This window comes from Mizuhopecten yessoensis, unplaced genomic scaffold (genome assembly GCF_002113885.1).
Source record: "Mizuhopecten yessoensis strain PY_sf001 unplaced genomic scaffold, ASM211388v2 scaffold2435, whole genome shotgun sequence".
NCBI classification, from domain to species: domain Eukaryota; kingdom Metazoa; phylum Mollusca; class Bivalvia; order Pectinida; family Pectinidae; genus Mizuhopecten; species Mizuhopecten yessoensis.
In genome coordinates, this window is record NW_018404545.1 from 569,060 (window position 1) to 582,977 (window position 13,918).

Sequence of the window (13,918 nt, forward strand, 5' to 3'; positions counted from 1 at the left end):
TACATCATGTGACACTACATCTGATACATCATGTGACACTACATCTGATACATCATGTGACACTACATCTGATACATCATGTAACACACCATGTGACAGACCATGTGGCACTACATCTGATATATTATGTGACACACTCATACATCATGTGACACTTCATCTGATACATCATGTGATACACTCATACCTCATGTGACACTTCATCTGATACATCATGTGACACTACATCTGATACATCAATTGACACTACATCTGACAAATCATGTGACATTACATCTGATACATCATGTGACACACTCATACCTCACGTGACACTTGATCTGATACATCATGTGACACTACATCTGATACATCATGTGACACTTCATCTGATACATCATGTAACACACCATGTGACAGACCATGTGGCACTACATCTGATATATTATGTGACACACTCATACCTCATGTGACACTTCATCTGATACATCATGTGACACACTCAAACATCATGTGACACTACATCTGTCACATCATGTGACACACTCATACCTCATCTGACATATCATGTGACAGTACATCATGTGAATCACTGTTTAGTGTCTACATCATGTGACATATTGAATAACACAACATGTGACACATCTGACAACAGCTGTTACAACAAGTGACACACTCTTTAATACATCATGTGACGTATTGAATGAAACATCATGTGACATATTACTTACCTAAAATTGCCCTCCATCTTCTCCCTCCTAAATACATAGTCAACAACTGGGGACATTAACAACTTGTTGAACACTGTTCCTACCAGGAAGAAGCCTAGGACTCCCACTGGACCTAAGTATCCTGTTCTAATGGAAACAAGTTAAAATATTTTAATGATTAAAATATCACACAGCTGTTCACAGGATCTAAATATCTTGTTCTAATGGAAACAAGTTAAACACTTAAATCATTGAAACATCACACAGCTGTACATATTATCTAAACTTTCTGGTGATATTGATAAATATTGATAAATAGTAATTCTCTAGTCTGGCAATGCATATAAAATTCAATAAAGAAGATTTATTTGCTTCAACTTTTGTTGTGATATTTTCAAACATATGTGACTGACCTCAGTACTGTGTAGTGTTTCTTACAGATTAAATTGCATAAGCACAGTACCTATTATATAGGTGTTTTAATTATTTCAGCAGTTTTGTTCATTCACTACATAACATATGTTGCTCTTAAAATGATGAATACTTACTTTTGTATACATTGATAGATATAATACCCTATTGTGAAAGGGGAGATAACTAGAGGTGACAATATTTCACTGAAGTAAAAACAAAGTCGCTCAACATCCTGAGTAATACGCTGGTCACTGAAAAAGATAAAACATGGTTCATTATGTGACCTGGATATGTAACACGCAATATATATAAAATGTGAAAATACTTCTAAGATTACAAGTTTTTACAACAAAATGGACTGACTGTCATGAATATCAAAGTTTTAAACATATTTTTTTATACCGGTATGGATCTCTACTGTGACCTTTGACCCCATGACCTTAGAATTTTGTCACAATGTAGCTTGCATCCATGCTACACATATACTCCAAGGTATGTGCATACAAAATACCTACCATTTCTGAGATAATTAGCCATTTCAGTAACATAATGCATCTGTAACCTTTGACCTCATGACCTCGGAAGTTGCCCTAAGAGTATAGTAGCTTGCATTAATACCTAAAATATTCCAATATGTGTTTACAAAATACCTACTGTTTCTGAGATAATTAGCCATTTCATAATGTGATTTATCTGTGACCTTTGACCCCTGACCCCTGATCTTGGGAGTCTGTCAGTAGAGTAGCTTGCATTAATGCCTACAATATTCCATGTACATGTACATACAAAATACCTACCAATTACGAGACAATTAGCCATTTCAGTAACGTAATTCATCTGTGACCTTTGACTTCTGACCCCATGACCTTGGAAGGTGTCGGTAGAGTTGATTGCATTAATGCCTTCAATATTCCAATGTGTGTACATAAAAAATACCTACTGTTTACAAGATAATTAGCCATTTCAGTAACGTAATTCATCTTTGACCTTTGGCCCCCAAGACCTTGGACGTTTGTCATTAGAGTAGCTTTCATTTAAGCCTACAATATTTCAATGCATACATGCATACAAAATACCTACCGTTTCTGAAATATTTAGCCATTTCAGTAACAAAATTTACCTTTGACCTTTGACCACAAGACCTCAGATGTCAGTTGAGATTGGAAATTTTGGTTTTCATTTAATCATAACAGTTGAATTGGGAATAAGTAACCACATTCTTGTTTCATATTTGAACTAGGAATGAGGTAACAGAAAAAGGTAGCCCATCTGTCAACCATAATATAGGAATATAAAGTTGTCTACATTGGCCAGAGACTGTATAAAATAAACATCTAAACATTTCCTTCAGTGAAATTTCTCCCATATTTCCATTGAATTTAAATATTTTGTAAGAGAAGAAATTTGGTTAGTCTCTTTTGCAGTAATGAATTCCCCTTTATTTAAAGGTGAACAGAAAAAATATGATTATGAGGGATATTTACAAATTTGATAAATAACATTCTATGATAGACATTGATCCTCAACAGTAAAGACATTTAATGCCATATATCACATAGAACTTCGCTGCATTTTGGTTGAAATGTTACATGAAGTTGAAAAGAAATCTTATTTCAATATTTACTAAATCACGACTCTGATTTTGTCACCAATTATGCTCAAAAAATTGATAAAGCTGACAAAGTATATGAGAAACCTTAAAAACTTACGGATTGTCTGTAGAGCTGAGAACATTGATTTTATAGTACAAATAATCTTTAAAGTACTTCTGATGTATCCTCTTGGTAAGCAAACCCCGCAAAAGGATGTATAAAATGGACCCAACAAAGGTTATAGTACTCTTTATCTGAAACAAAAACAGTTATACAATTTATCTATCCGGATGTACTATCATTATAGGAAATCTCCGAGTTATCTTAATATACCTCCACAGGTACATGTATGTAATATAGGCCCATTACATTTACAGAAACATGACAAATAAACTGTATCAACTTACCAATGATTCTGAGATGATCAACAGTAAGGCGAGGAATGTTTCATGTACAAATCCTTCATAGTCCTTGTTACCAAACACCTCGTAGTACTTGGACGGCACATATCCGATGTTAAACACTACCACTTGCTCTGAAGTGGAAAACTCATAACATTCACACAAAAAAACGTTCGTACATTTCCAATGAAACTGATTTTTCACTTCAAATCATTACTATTTATGTAATTGTTCTCAGCACTGGGAATGCATTTTGTTCATGTCTATGTTTAAATTTGTCATATTGAAATTGATATATATATATATTTTGTTATATTGAAATTGAAAGAATATTGGTTTTTAACAGTGAGGTTCACGTAATACTTTTAAAAAGATTCAATATAAATACAATCAACTGTATTATAATAGTAGTCTAATAAGACTACAGACAAATCTGCATTACTGAGACAGTAGCTTTTATATAAAGTACCTAGGAGTCTGAGGCTGAGTAGGAAGGGGATGAGCAGGGACTGTTTACTAATCAGACTGTATGTATACTGTACCTAGGAGTCAGAAGCAGAGGAGAAACAGGTAGAGCAGGGACTGTTTACTACACAGTCTGGTTGTATACTGTACCTAGGAGTCTGAGACAGAGGAGAAACAGTTAGAGCAAGGACTGTTTACTAATCAGACTGTATGTATACTGTACCTAGGAGTCCGAGGCAGAGGAGAAACAGGTAGAGCAGGGACTGTTTACTAATCAGACTATGTATACTGTACCTATGAGTGTGAGGCAGAGAAGAAACAGGTAGAGCAGGGACTGTTTACTAATCAGACTGTATGTATACTGTACCTATGAGTGTGAGGCAGAGAAGAAACAGGTAGAGCAGGGACTGTTTACTAATCAGACTGTATGTATACTGTACCTATGAGTGTGAGGCAGAGAAGAAACAGGTAGAGCAGGGACTGTTTACTAATCAGACTGTATGTATACTGTACCTATGAGTGTGAGGCAGAGAAGAAACAGGTAGAGCAGGGACTGTTTACTAAACAGACTGTATGTATACTGTACCTATGAGTGTGAGGCAGAGAAGAAACAGGTAGAGCAGGGACTGTTTACTAATCAGACTGTATGTATACTGTACCTATGAGTGTGAGGCAGAGAAGAAACAGGTAGAGCAGGGACTGTTTACTACACAGTCTGTATGTATACTGTACCTAGGAGTCTGAGACAGAGGAGAAACAGGTAGAGCAGGGACTGTTTACTACACAGTCTGTATGTATACTGTACCTAGGAGTCTGAGGCAGAGGAGAAACAGGTAGAGCAGGGACTGTTTACTACACAGTCTGTATGTATACTGTACCTAGGAGTCTGAGGCAGAGGAGAAACAGGTAGAGCAGGGACTGTTTACTACACAGTCTGTATGTATACTGTACCTAGGAGTCTGAGGCAGAGGAGAAACAGGTAGAGCAGGGACTGTTTACTACACAGTCTGTATGTATACTGTACCTAGGAGTCTGAGGCAGAGGAGAAACAGGTAGAGCAGGGACTGTTTACTACACAGTCTGTATGTATACTGTACCTAGGAGTCTGAGGCAGAGGAGAAACAGGTAGAGCAGGGACTGTTTACTACACAGTCTGTATGTATACTGTACCTAGGAGTCTGAGGCAGAGGAGAAACAGGTAGAGCAGGGACTGTTTACTACACAGTCTGTATGTATACTGTACCTAGGAGTCTGAGGCAGAGGAGAAACAGGTAGAGCAGGGACTGTTTACTACACAGTCTGTATGTATACTGTACCTAGGAGTCTGAGGCAGAGGAGAAACAGGTAGAGCAGGGACTGTTTACTACACAGTCTGTATGTATACTGTACCTAGGAGTCTGAGGCAGAGGAGAAACAGGTAGAGCAGGGACTGTTTACTACACAGTCTGTATGTATACTGTACCTAGGAGTCTGAGGCAGAGGAGAAACAGGTAGAGCAGGGACTGTTTACTACACAGTCTGTATGTATACTGTACCTAGGAGTCTGAGGCAGAGGAGAAACAGGTAGAGCAGGGACTGTTTACTACACAGTCTGTATGTATACTGTACCTAGGAGTCTGAGGCAGAGGAGAAACAGGTAGAGCAGGGACTGTTTACTACACAGTCTGTATGTATACTGTACCTAGGAGTCGGAGGCAGAGGAGAAACAGGAAAAGGATGGACTGTTTACTACACAGTCTGTATGTATACTGTACCTAGGAGTCCGAGGCAGAGGAGAAACAGGTAGAGCAGGGACTTTTTACTACACAGTCTGTATGTATACTGTACCTAGGAGTCCGAGGCAGAGGAGAAACAGGAAAAGGATGGACTGTTTACTACACAGACTAGGGAACATCCATCCAAGCAGCCGTAAGAAACGTTTCAGAAACTTGTAGTCAAACTTTAAACTGAAATAAATGAAAAGAACATCTTAATGTTAATTTTTTGTAGCATTTAAGCAGACAAAATTATTTATTTTACTATTTTACTATTTGTAAGTCATAAACAATGACACACTGCTGTTAGACCCTGAAAGAATTATTTATCTCTCACATCACTGACAATTATCTTACAACCCTAAATAAGGTCATTGCAGGGGAAGAGCAACATTATACACCAGTCCTACTGTATGTACCTAACTGACATACTTTAAATCCTTTTGATGCATTCTTGTATTAAAATGTATGGCAATATATATATCAAAATGAAACCAGGAAAAACTGCATTTGCCCTGTACAAACGTATCAACATAACTTTTTTCGTGTTATCGCCCTTTGAAAGTGACGGTGGCACCCGGAGTAAAGCAACTTCCAGTTTAGGTAGGTGTCTATGTTTCCAGTATAAGCGAGTGTCGAGTGTTCACCGTCTCCAAGATGTAACGGTATCTAATGTAATTTGTGTGTGATATATTATACCCTATTGTAATCATTATATATACTTTTTATAACATTTTATACAACTTTTTTGATATGTTATAGTTATTAATTATATATCATGGAGATTGATGATCCTAGTGATATGACTCTAGATATATTTTCTATGTGGAGTCTGGAGAGTTGATTCTCTCAAACTTTTTCTGAAAAAAAGAGGGTTAAATAAGGACGGTTCCAAATGTGAACATAAACTTGCTAGATTTGCATAGATTTCTCGTAGATCCACCACAAGCCTATTGGTTACAGATGAAGCTTCCAAATTGCTTCCGGGTGCATTCGTTTTTGTTCCTATTGGGCGTGTTCAACCTGGATCTACCGATGATCGATTAAACAAGACTATGATCGATCCTCAGAATCGGTGGGCTCCAACCAACCATTAATCGATATTCCCGGTCATCGGCACAACACTAGTGATGACAGTGGGTATAAACATTGAATAGCCACATAAGAGCTGTTAGTTCATTACAATCAAAAAACATGGTTTAACTAAAAGGAAATGTAAGTCGAGACTATAAAATCGAGACCGGTCACTGATATTGAATCAGGAAATTTTCTCTCGTTGTTGGAATAGGACTGAGTGTTAATAAAAATAACATCAAAACAAGACAGCAAATTTCTTCACAATTGGAAATAAAAGATAATGGAAGTAGTAGGTATTGGTTTACTTTTTTTTTTCAACAAATGAAGATTAAATTTTCCCAATTAATGGTTGAGATGTATTTTTTTTTCCTAACCTAGGTTAACAAGGATACCCCTCTTGAATTTTGACTTCTTTTCAAATTTTTCTCATTATTTGTTTTTGATGAAAGTGTTGTGATTTATTTACTTTTAAAAATTGATAACTATACCCGAATCGTTTCCACGTGTAAACCTCATTCTAAAATACTTTAAAATATCAATAAATCTGCAATTTTAGTTCCAAAAGATGCTTCAGAATAACACAAATGAGATCATTCTATGTAATATGCCGGATTATTTCTGTGTTAAAGTTCTCACGTTTTCTCGCTAATTCAGAGATAAACTCTCACTACTTTTTACCAGATCTCACTAAAAAAATCATGGACCTCATTATTTTGCACCGGATAGTTATGGTATGTATTTTAAGGTCGGAGGTATGTACTCTTGCTATTAGATAAAGCTAGCCGCATTCTGTAATTTCATGTTTTTCTTAACACTACACAATGTATTTACAAAAGTTTTAATATTCTGATTATAATCGATCAATCGTTCATGAAAAGTCTTCCAGTAATCAATTATAATATCTCATCCGATTCCCAACAGTGCCAATACTGGACCAAACTCTTGTTAATACTTATGAGACCTATATATAGAAAACATCTTTTAATTTTATGCTCAGTGTGCATCTGTCTAGGGTTTGGAGGGTCTGGGTTCAAACCCCAGTCTGGCTGTGCATTTTTCCTCTCCTGTAATTAACATGTTATGAAATACAGGATATGGACATAGTCGTAAACAGGCACCAATCCCAAAACAGTGAAAAAAAGGGCTACATCATTGTTACTGGTGATCTTAGCCAGGGAAGCTTGATGAAAAATATGTAATGTACAAAAAATTGTAATTCAACACTTAAAGTACATTAAAGTACACATAAAATAACTTGTTGAAGTTTAAAAGGTGTCATCTGGGAACAAAATATGTCTAACTGAAAGCACAAAATCAGTAAAATGTAATTCAGTGCAAGATATGTTATATTTTAAGCTCAGTAAGTCCATTACACTACGGAAAAAAGATAATACTGGTTTTTTTTCAGTTGTAAACAACAGGTACACCTCAAACTGACAAAATGACAAAGGAGTGTACATGTATGTATGGTTGATAAAGTCATCTAGATCTGGCTACCTATTAGATAGATGACAATTTTAATAATTCATTAAATTGTAAAAACATTGACAGAATTTTAAACATCCGTGGTCAAGATGACAATTTTTTTTTTTTTAAAAGCACTTAAGGTTAGGTTTAGGGTTAGGGTTATAGGGTTAAATAAATGATAAATGACTATGGTTAGGGTTCTTTTGCTTCATAAGCTTGGGGGTTGGGGTTAGCTTATGCTGAAAAGGACCATAACCTTATATCTTTATTAACAAACAAGTTTGCTAGATTTTGTCCTTGATTTAATCAAAATAAAGATTTGGACAAAATCCTGTCATTCCTACAAAAGAAGTAGTATTTTAAAGAATTTGCTATGTTTCCCCTATCAAGCCCCTCCCCTCTGCCAAAGGGGGTCAGACTCAACGTTTATACAAAATATAGTCCCCTTCACCAAAGAATGTTTTAGACCAAATATGGACAAAATCCTGTCATTCCTACAGAAGAAGATTTTTTTAAAGAATTTGCTAAATTACCCCTAGTGGGCCCCACCCCTCTGGCCCCAGGGAGGTCAGACCCACCATTTATATAAAATTGATTTCCCTTCCCTATAGGACGCTAATGTTCAAATTTGGTCAAAATACCTTCATCCCAAATGGAAGAAGAAGGATATTAAAACTATTCCTCTATATCCCTTATCGGGCCAGCCTTTCTGCCCCCAGGGGGGTCAGGCCAAACGTTTATACAAAGTTGGTTTCCCTTCACCAAAGGGTGCTTCATACCAAATTTGGACAATATCCTGTCGTTTCTACAGAAGAAGGATTTTGAAGAATATGCTCTATTTCCCCTATTCGACCCGCCCCTCTGTCCCCAGAGGGGCCACCCCCACCGTTTATACAATATTGAGTCCCCTTGGCCCAAGGATGCTCCAGACTTAATAAGAATAAAATCCCTTAATCCCTATGGTAGAAGAAGGATTTGACAGGTTTTACCTCTATTTCCCCTATTTGGCGCCACCCCTATGCCCACAGAGGGCCCACAACTAACTAATCATTATATTATGTTTGTACGTTGCAGGTAGCAGTCATCCTTCAGAATTTGCAGCTGCCCCTCACTGCTTCTCTTCAAATTCATGACAGGACTGTCCATAGAACCCCAGCCAATCCAACACCACCAAAGCTCAAGTTGGACCCACCAATTGTTTCTGCTGGATGTGACCCAGACCAATGGTCAGCTTTTACCAGGCAGTGGAACATGTATAAGGTTGGAATGGCCATTACGGACACTGTTCTCCCCACTGCGCTATTCCGCAGGTGCCATGTGTGCTACTCATACCAACCCCAAGCCACCCACATCGTCTGGAGCGAGATGCTGGGCATGCGGTAGCGCAGCTCACAGACTCAAGAATGACCGCAGGGCCAGATCTCAAAATTGTGAGGCATGGACATTTACGTGCGCTAAGTGTTCAGTGAAGGGACAATTCACTACATCCTGCAGCAAGTGCACAACCTGTGGTAACTGGGGTCACCGTAATGCCTCATCCAGAATTTGTCCTCAGGGTACGGGTCGCAGGAATTCTTCCAAAGGCCATGCTTCTGGAGTTTCATCTAAGGACACAAACTTGGACAAAGCCGGTTATGTGTATTACCAACTGTGCACAGCAATAGCGAAGAGTTGCTCCAAGAACACTTCTACCATTTGCCCCGGGCTTCGAAGGCAGGCCCCAAGACTTGAACATCATGTGTATGAGGGACAGTGGGTAGCTCGCCCCTCCAGGCCCCACCCCATGTTGTCGGTTAACATGACACCGTTGCCAGAAGATCACACCACCTTTGGACACCCCATGCAGAAGTCGTCAAAACTGAAATCAGTCACAATACCTATGGTGGCTGACACAGGGTGTCAGAGTTCGATAATACCCCTGAAATCTGCCTATACTATGGGAATGTCGAAACAGGATTTTCTCCTTGTTAAGCCTATCATGCATGGAGCTATAAAAGAAGACCTTGGTGTAATGGGAGCGGTTGTGGTAAACATTTCCACGGGAGACATTACTGACTCTACACAGTCAACATGCATACTTTGCTATGTATCTGACACTATGGAAAAGGCCTTCCTTTGCAGTGAAGCGCTCATATCTCTCGGGGTTATTCACACGGAATTCCCCAATGTGCCTACGGATGTCCCCGCCTCAGTTGAGGACTCTGAGGAGATAACTTATTCTTGCCCCAGGCGTCAAACGGAACCCCCAACACTGCCGACTACGCTACCCCCAGGACTATGGGCCACATAAGAGAACATCGGGGCTCTCAGAGATTGGCTTCTTGACTATTATGGTTCCACAACCTTCAATGTCTGTGAGCATCAACCATTGCCTCTTACGAAGGGTGAGCCCTTACAGCTCCATGTTGATCCCAAAGTGAAGCCAGTGGCAATTCACGAGCCAGCACTTTTCCCAATTCACTGGCAGGATAAGGTCTATGCTGATATTGAGAGGGATGTTCGCATCGGTGTTATTGAGTGCGTCAGTCCAACCACTCCTACAACATGGTGCTCGAGGATGANTCTATGCTGATATTGAGAGGGATGTTCGCATCGGTGTTCTTGAGCGCGTCAGTCCAAACAGACTGTCCGCCAGACTCATCATGTACCTAGCCCCTTCCATCTGGCAGACCGTGTTCCTCAAGGTACGAGAAAAACAGTAACAGACGCCTGGAATGGGTACCACTCTGTGCCAATCCAAGAAAACGATCGACATAGCACGACCTTCATCACGCCCTGGAGGCGATATAGGTACAAAGTGGCTCCCCAAGGATTTCTCGCTAGCGGTGATGCTTACAACCAGCGCTTTGATGCCATAATTTCCAATTTCCGGTACAAGGTCAAGTGAGTGGATGATACTTGCATGTGGGCAGGGTCCATTGAAGCGGCATTCTTTCAAGCATGTGAATGGTTTGACCTGTGTGCTCGTAATTGCATCACACTTAACCCAAAGAAGTTTCAGTTTGCCCAGGACACCGTTGACTTTGCAGGACTGACAATCACTCCAACAAACATTCGCCCTAGTGCTAAGTTCCTAGATGCTATCAGAAATTTCCCCACACCAACTGATATCACTGGTTTTAGGGCATGGTTCGGGCTTATTAACCAGGGTACGTACGCCTTTGCCAGGACAGGACAGATGAAACCTTTTCGGACTCCGCTAAAACCGTCTACAAAGTTTGTCTGGACAGATGAGCTGGACCAGCTATTCAATCAGTCCAAGGAGGTCATCATACAGGAGATGAAGGAAGGGGTGCGCCTGTTTGACCCTGATCGACCGACTTGCTTTGCTACTGACTGGTTCATTGATGGAATAGGGTTCTTCTTGATGCAGAAGTACTGCCAGTGTACTGATAAGACTCCTGCCTGCTGCCCTGATGGTTGGAAGCTGTGTTTAGTTGGCAGCAGGTTTACACCTCCTGCTAAAAGCTGCTATGCTCCCATTGAAGGCGAAGCCTTGGCCATTGTTTATGCACTCCACCAGTCTCGCTATTACGTGCTAGGATGCAAAGATCTACTCATAGCCACGGATCATAAGCCACTACTTCAGATCCTGAACGATAGGTCACTTACAGATATTAGTAACAGACGACTTCTTAACCTCAAGGAAAAAACTCTTGGGTACAGGTTCACAGTTGTACATGTTCCTGGAAAGAAGAACCAAGGTCCGGATGCTTCTTCTAGACACCCTGCGTCCCCGCCCGAGCACCTACAATTGCCTGGCGAAACTTTGAACCTTGATATGGATGACAACACATCTATCCCATTGCATGACACCCTCAATAGCCTTTGCCAGCATAGTGAGAACGAGGACATGGCTGATGACAGACTCACTGTTGCAGCAGCGACTACTGCGTTGAATTCTGTTGTCACCGTTGTTACATGGGACATGGTTCGAGAAGCTACTGCATCAGACAGCACATTCGTCAACCTCAATCACCACCTAGAGGCTGGATTTCCTGAAGATTGCAGAGAGCTATCTACTGAGTTTCGTCCCTATCATCGCTTTGCAGCCAGTCTGTGTGTGGTGGATGGTGTGGTATTTATGGGTCAACGCGTAGTAATCCCACCTGCATTTCGAAAGCATGTACTTAATGCACTACATGTAGCCCACCAAGGTGTCAGTGCTATGCGTGCCCCTGCCATAGACTCAGTGTATTGGCCTGACATCACAGTTGACATTGCAAGAGTAAGGGACCAATGTTCACATTGCCACCAGATGGCTAAGTCCAACCCGATGCAGCCCCCATCAGACATAACACCACCAGATTACCCATTTCAGATGATCTGCAGTGACTACTTCACTTACAACAGCAAGGACTATGTGGTGATCGTGGATAGATATTCCAGCTGGCCTATAGTGCACAGATCAGATTCTGGGGCAGATGGTCTTGTCAAACGACTGCGAGAGACTTTTGTGCCATTTGGCATTCCTGAGGAGTTGACATTAGGTGGGGGCCCGCAGTTTACAGCAGGGAAAACACAGGAATTCCTCAAAGCCTGGGGTGTTCTGCATAGGATTTCATCGGTCACAAATCCACATGCTAATTGCAGGGCTGAGATGGCAGTGAAGACTGTAAAACGCATGCTCATGGACAACATAACCGCGTCTGTTTCTCTCGATGTGGACAAGTTTCAGAGGGCCCTACTGATGTACAGAAATTCAATTGACCCAGAGACAAAGGCATCACCAGCATTAGTTTTGTTTGGTCGACCAATCCGTGATGCCATCCCAATACTGATGGGTCCCCTTGGCCTAAGGATGCTCCAGACCAAATTTAGTCAAAATCTACCTGGCCGTTCAGGAAAAGTAGCGTTTTAAAGAAAAAGTTGACGCACGGACGGACGAAGGCCAGACAACGGACGCTGCGGTATGGCATAGGCTCACCATGAGCTAAGCAAGAGGCCCAATGGGCCTGCATCACTCACCTGGTATTTATCTCACACTTGTAATCTTAAAAGTGGACTAAAATACAGCTACAGGCAGAATATCAGTGTATGATTCATAAGAACCTATTAAAAGATTTAAACATCTGACCACTGTGACCTTGAAAGTAGGTCAAGGTCATTCATTTGAACAAACTTGGTAGCCCTTCATTCCAGCATGCTACAGGCCCGATCAGTACCCTGGGCCTTTTGGTTAGTGAGAAGAAGTTATTTGAAGATTTTAAGACATTTGACCCCTGTGACCTTTAAAGTGGGTCAAGGTCATTCATTTGAACAAACTTGGTAGCCCTTCATCCCAGCATGCTACGGGCCAAATATCAGTACCCTGGGCCTTTTGGTTATTGAGAAGAAGTTGTTTGAAGATTTTAAAACAATTGACCCTTGTGACCTTGAAAGTGGGTCAATGTCATTAATTTGAACAAACTTGGTAGCCCTTCATCCCAGCATGCTACGGGCCAAATATCAGTACCCTGGGCCTTTTGGTTATTGAGAAGAAGTTGTTTGAAGATTTTAAGACATTTGACCCCTGTTACCTTGAAAGCAGGTCAAGGTCATTCATTTGAACAAACTTGGTAGCCCTTCATCCCAGCATGCTACAGGCCCAATATCAGTACCCTGTGGCTTTTGGTTATTGAGAAGAAGTTGTTTAAAGTAAAATATTGACGATGGACGGACGCCGCACCACGGCACAGTAAAAATGTGGACGAAATGTCTCACTGTATCGCTGTGCTTAAACTATATCGACGATACTCAAATTTTGTTCCATTGACCTCGAGCACCATTTCATGCAAAATTACGCACTTACCGTGAGTGTCTTGTTTGTTTGTTTACATCCACCATGTTGTTATCTTTGTGATTCCGCTCACAGTCGTAAATGTGCCGGTTATGTGGCAGACGAAAGGTAAAAGTCCATGCGCGTACGGCGAGGATTGAGAAAATGAAAAATATCATGGTAAATTTAGTGGCGAACACTGCTCTATAATTCCGGAAAGACATATCATGTAGGATAGTATTGTGATTTCTGTAAAATAAAACAAGTTGTAAGTGTAAAAAAACCTATTTTGTATTTACTT

The 13,918-nt window shown here is 40.4% G+C and overlaps 1 protein-coding gene across 2 annotated transcripts in view; it reads right to left on the bottom strand.

The window, feature by feature from the left end:
- LOC110445991 (ATP-binding cassette sub-family D member 4-like) overlaps positions 1-13,783 on the bottom strand; it is a 36,487-nt gene extending 22,704 nt beyond the window's left edge. For both annotated transcript variants that reach the window (XM_021490917.1, XM_021490916.1), the window contains exons 1-6: positions 13,651-13,783; positions 5,389-5,507; positions 3,103-3,230; positions 2,813-2,949; positions 1,238-1,354; positions 711-836 (exon numbers count right to left, since the gene is read on the bottom strand). In XM_021490917.1, coding sequence (XP_021346592.1) covers positions 711-836; positions 1,238-1,354; positions 2,813-2,949; positions 3,103-3,230; positions 5,389-5,507; positions 13,651-13,685 — 662 coding nt within the window. In that variant the 5' untranslated portion in view covers positions 13,686-13,783. The remainder of the gene's footprint in view (positions 1-710; positions 837-1,237; positions 1,355-2,812; positions 2,950-3,102; positions 3,231-5,388; positions 5,508-13,650) is intronic.
- Positions 13,784-13,918: the final 135 nt, after the last annotated feature.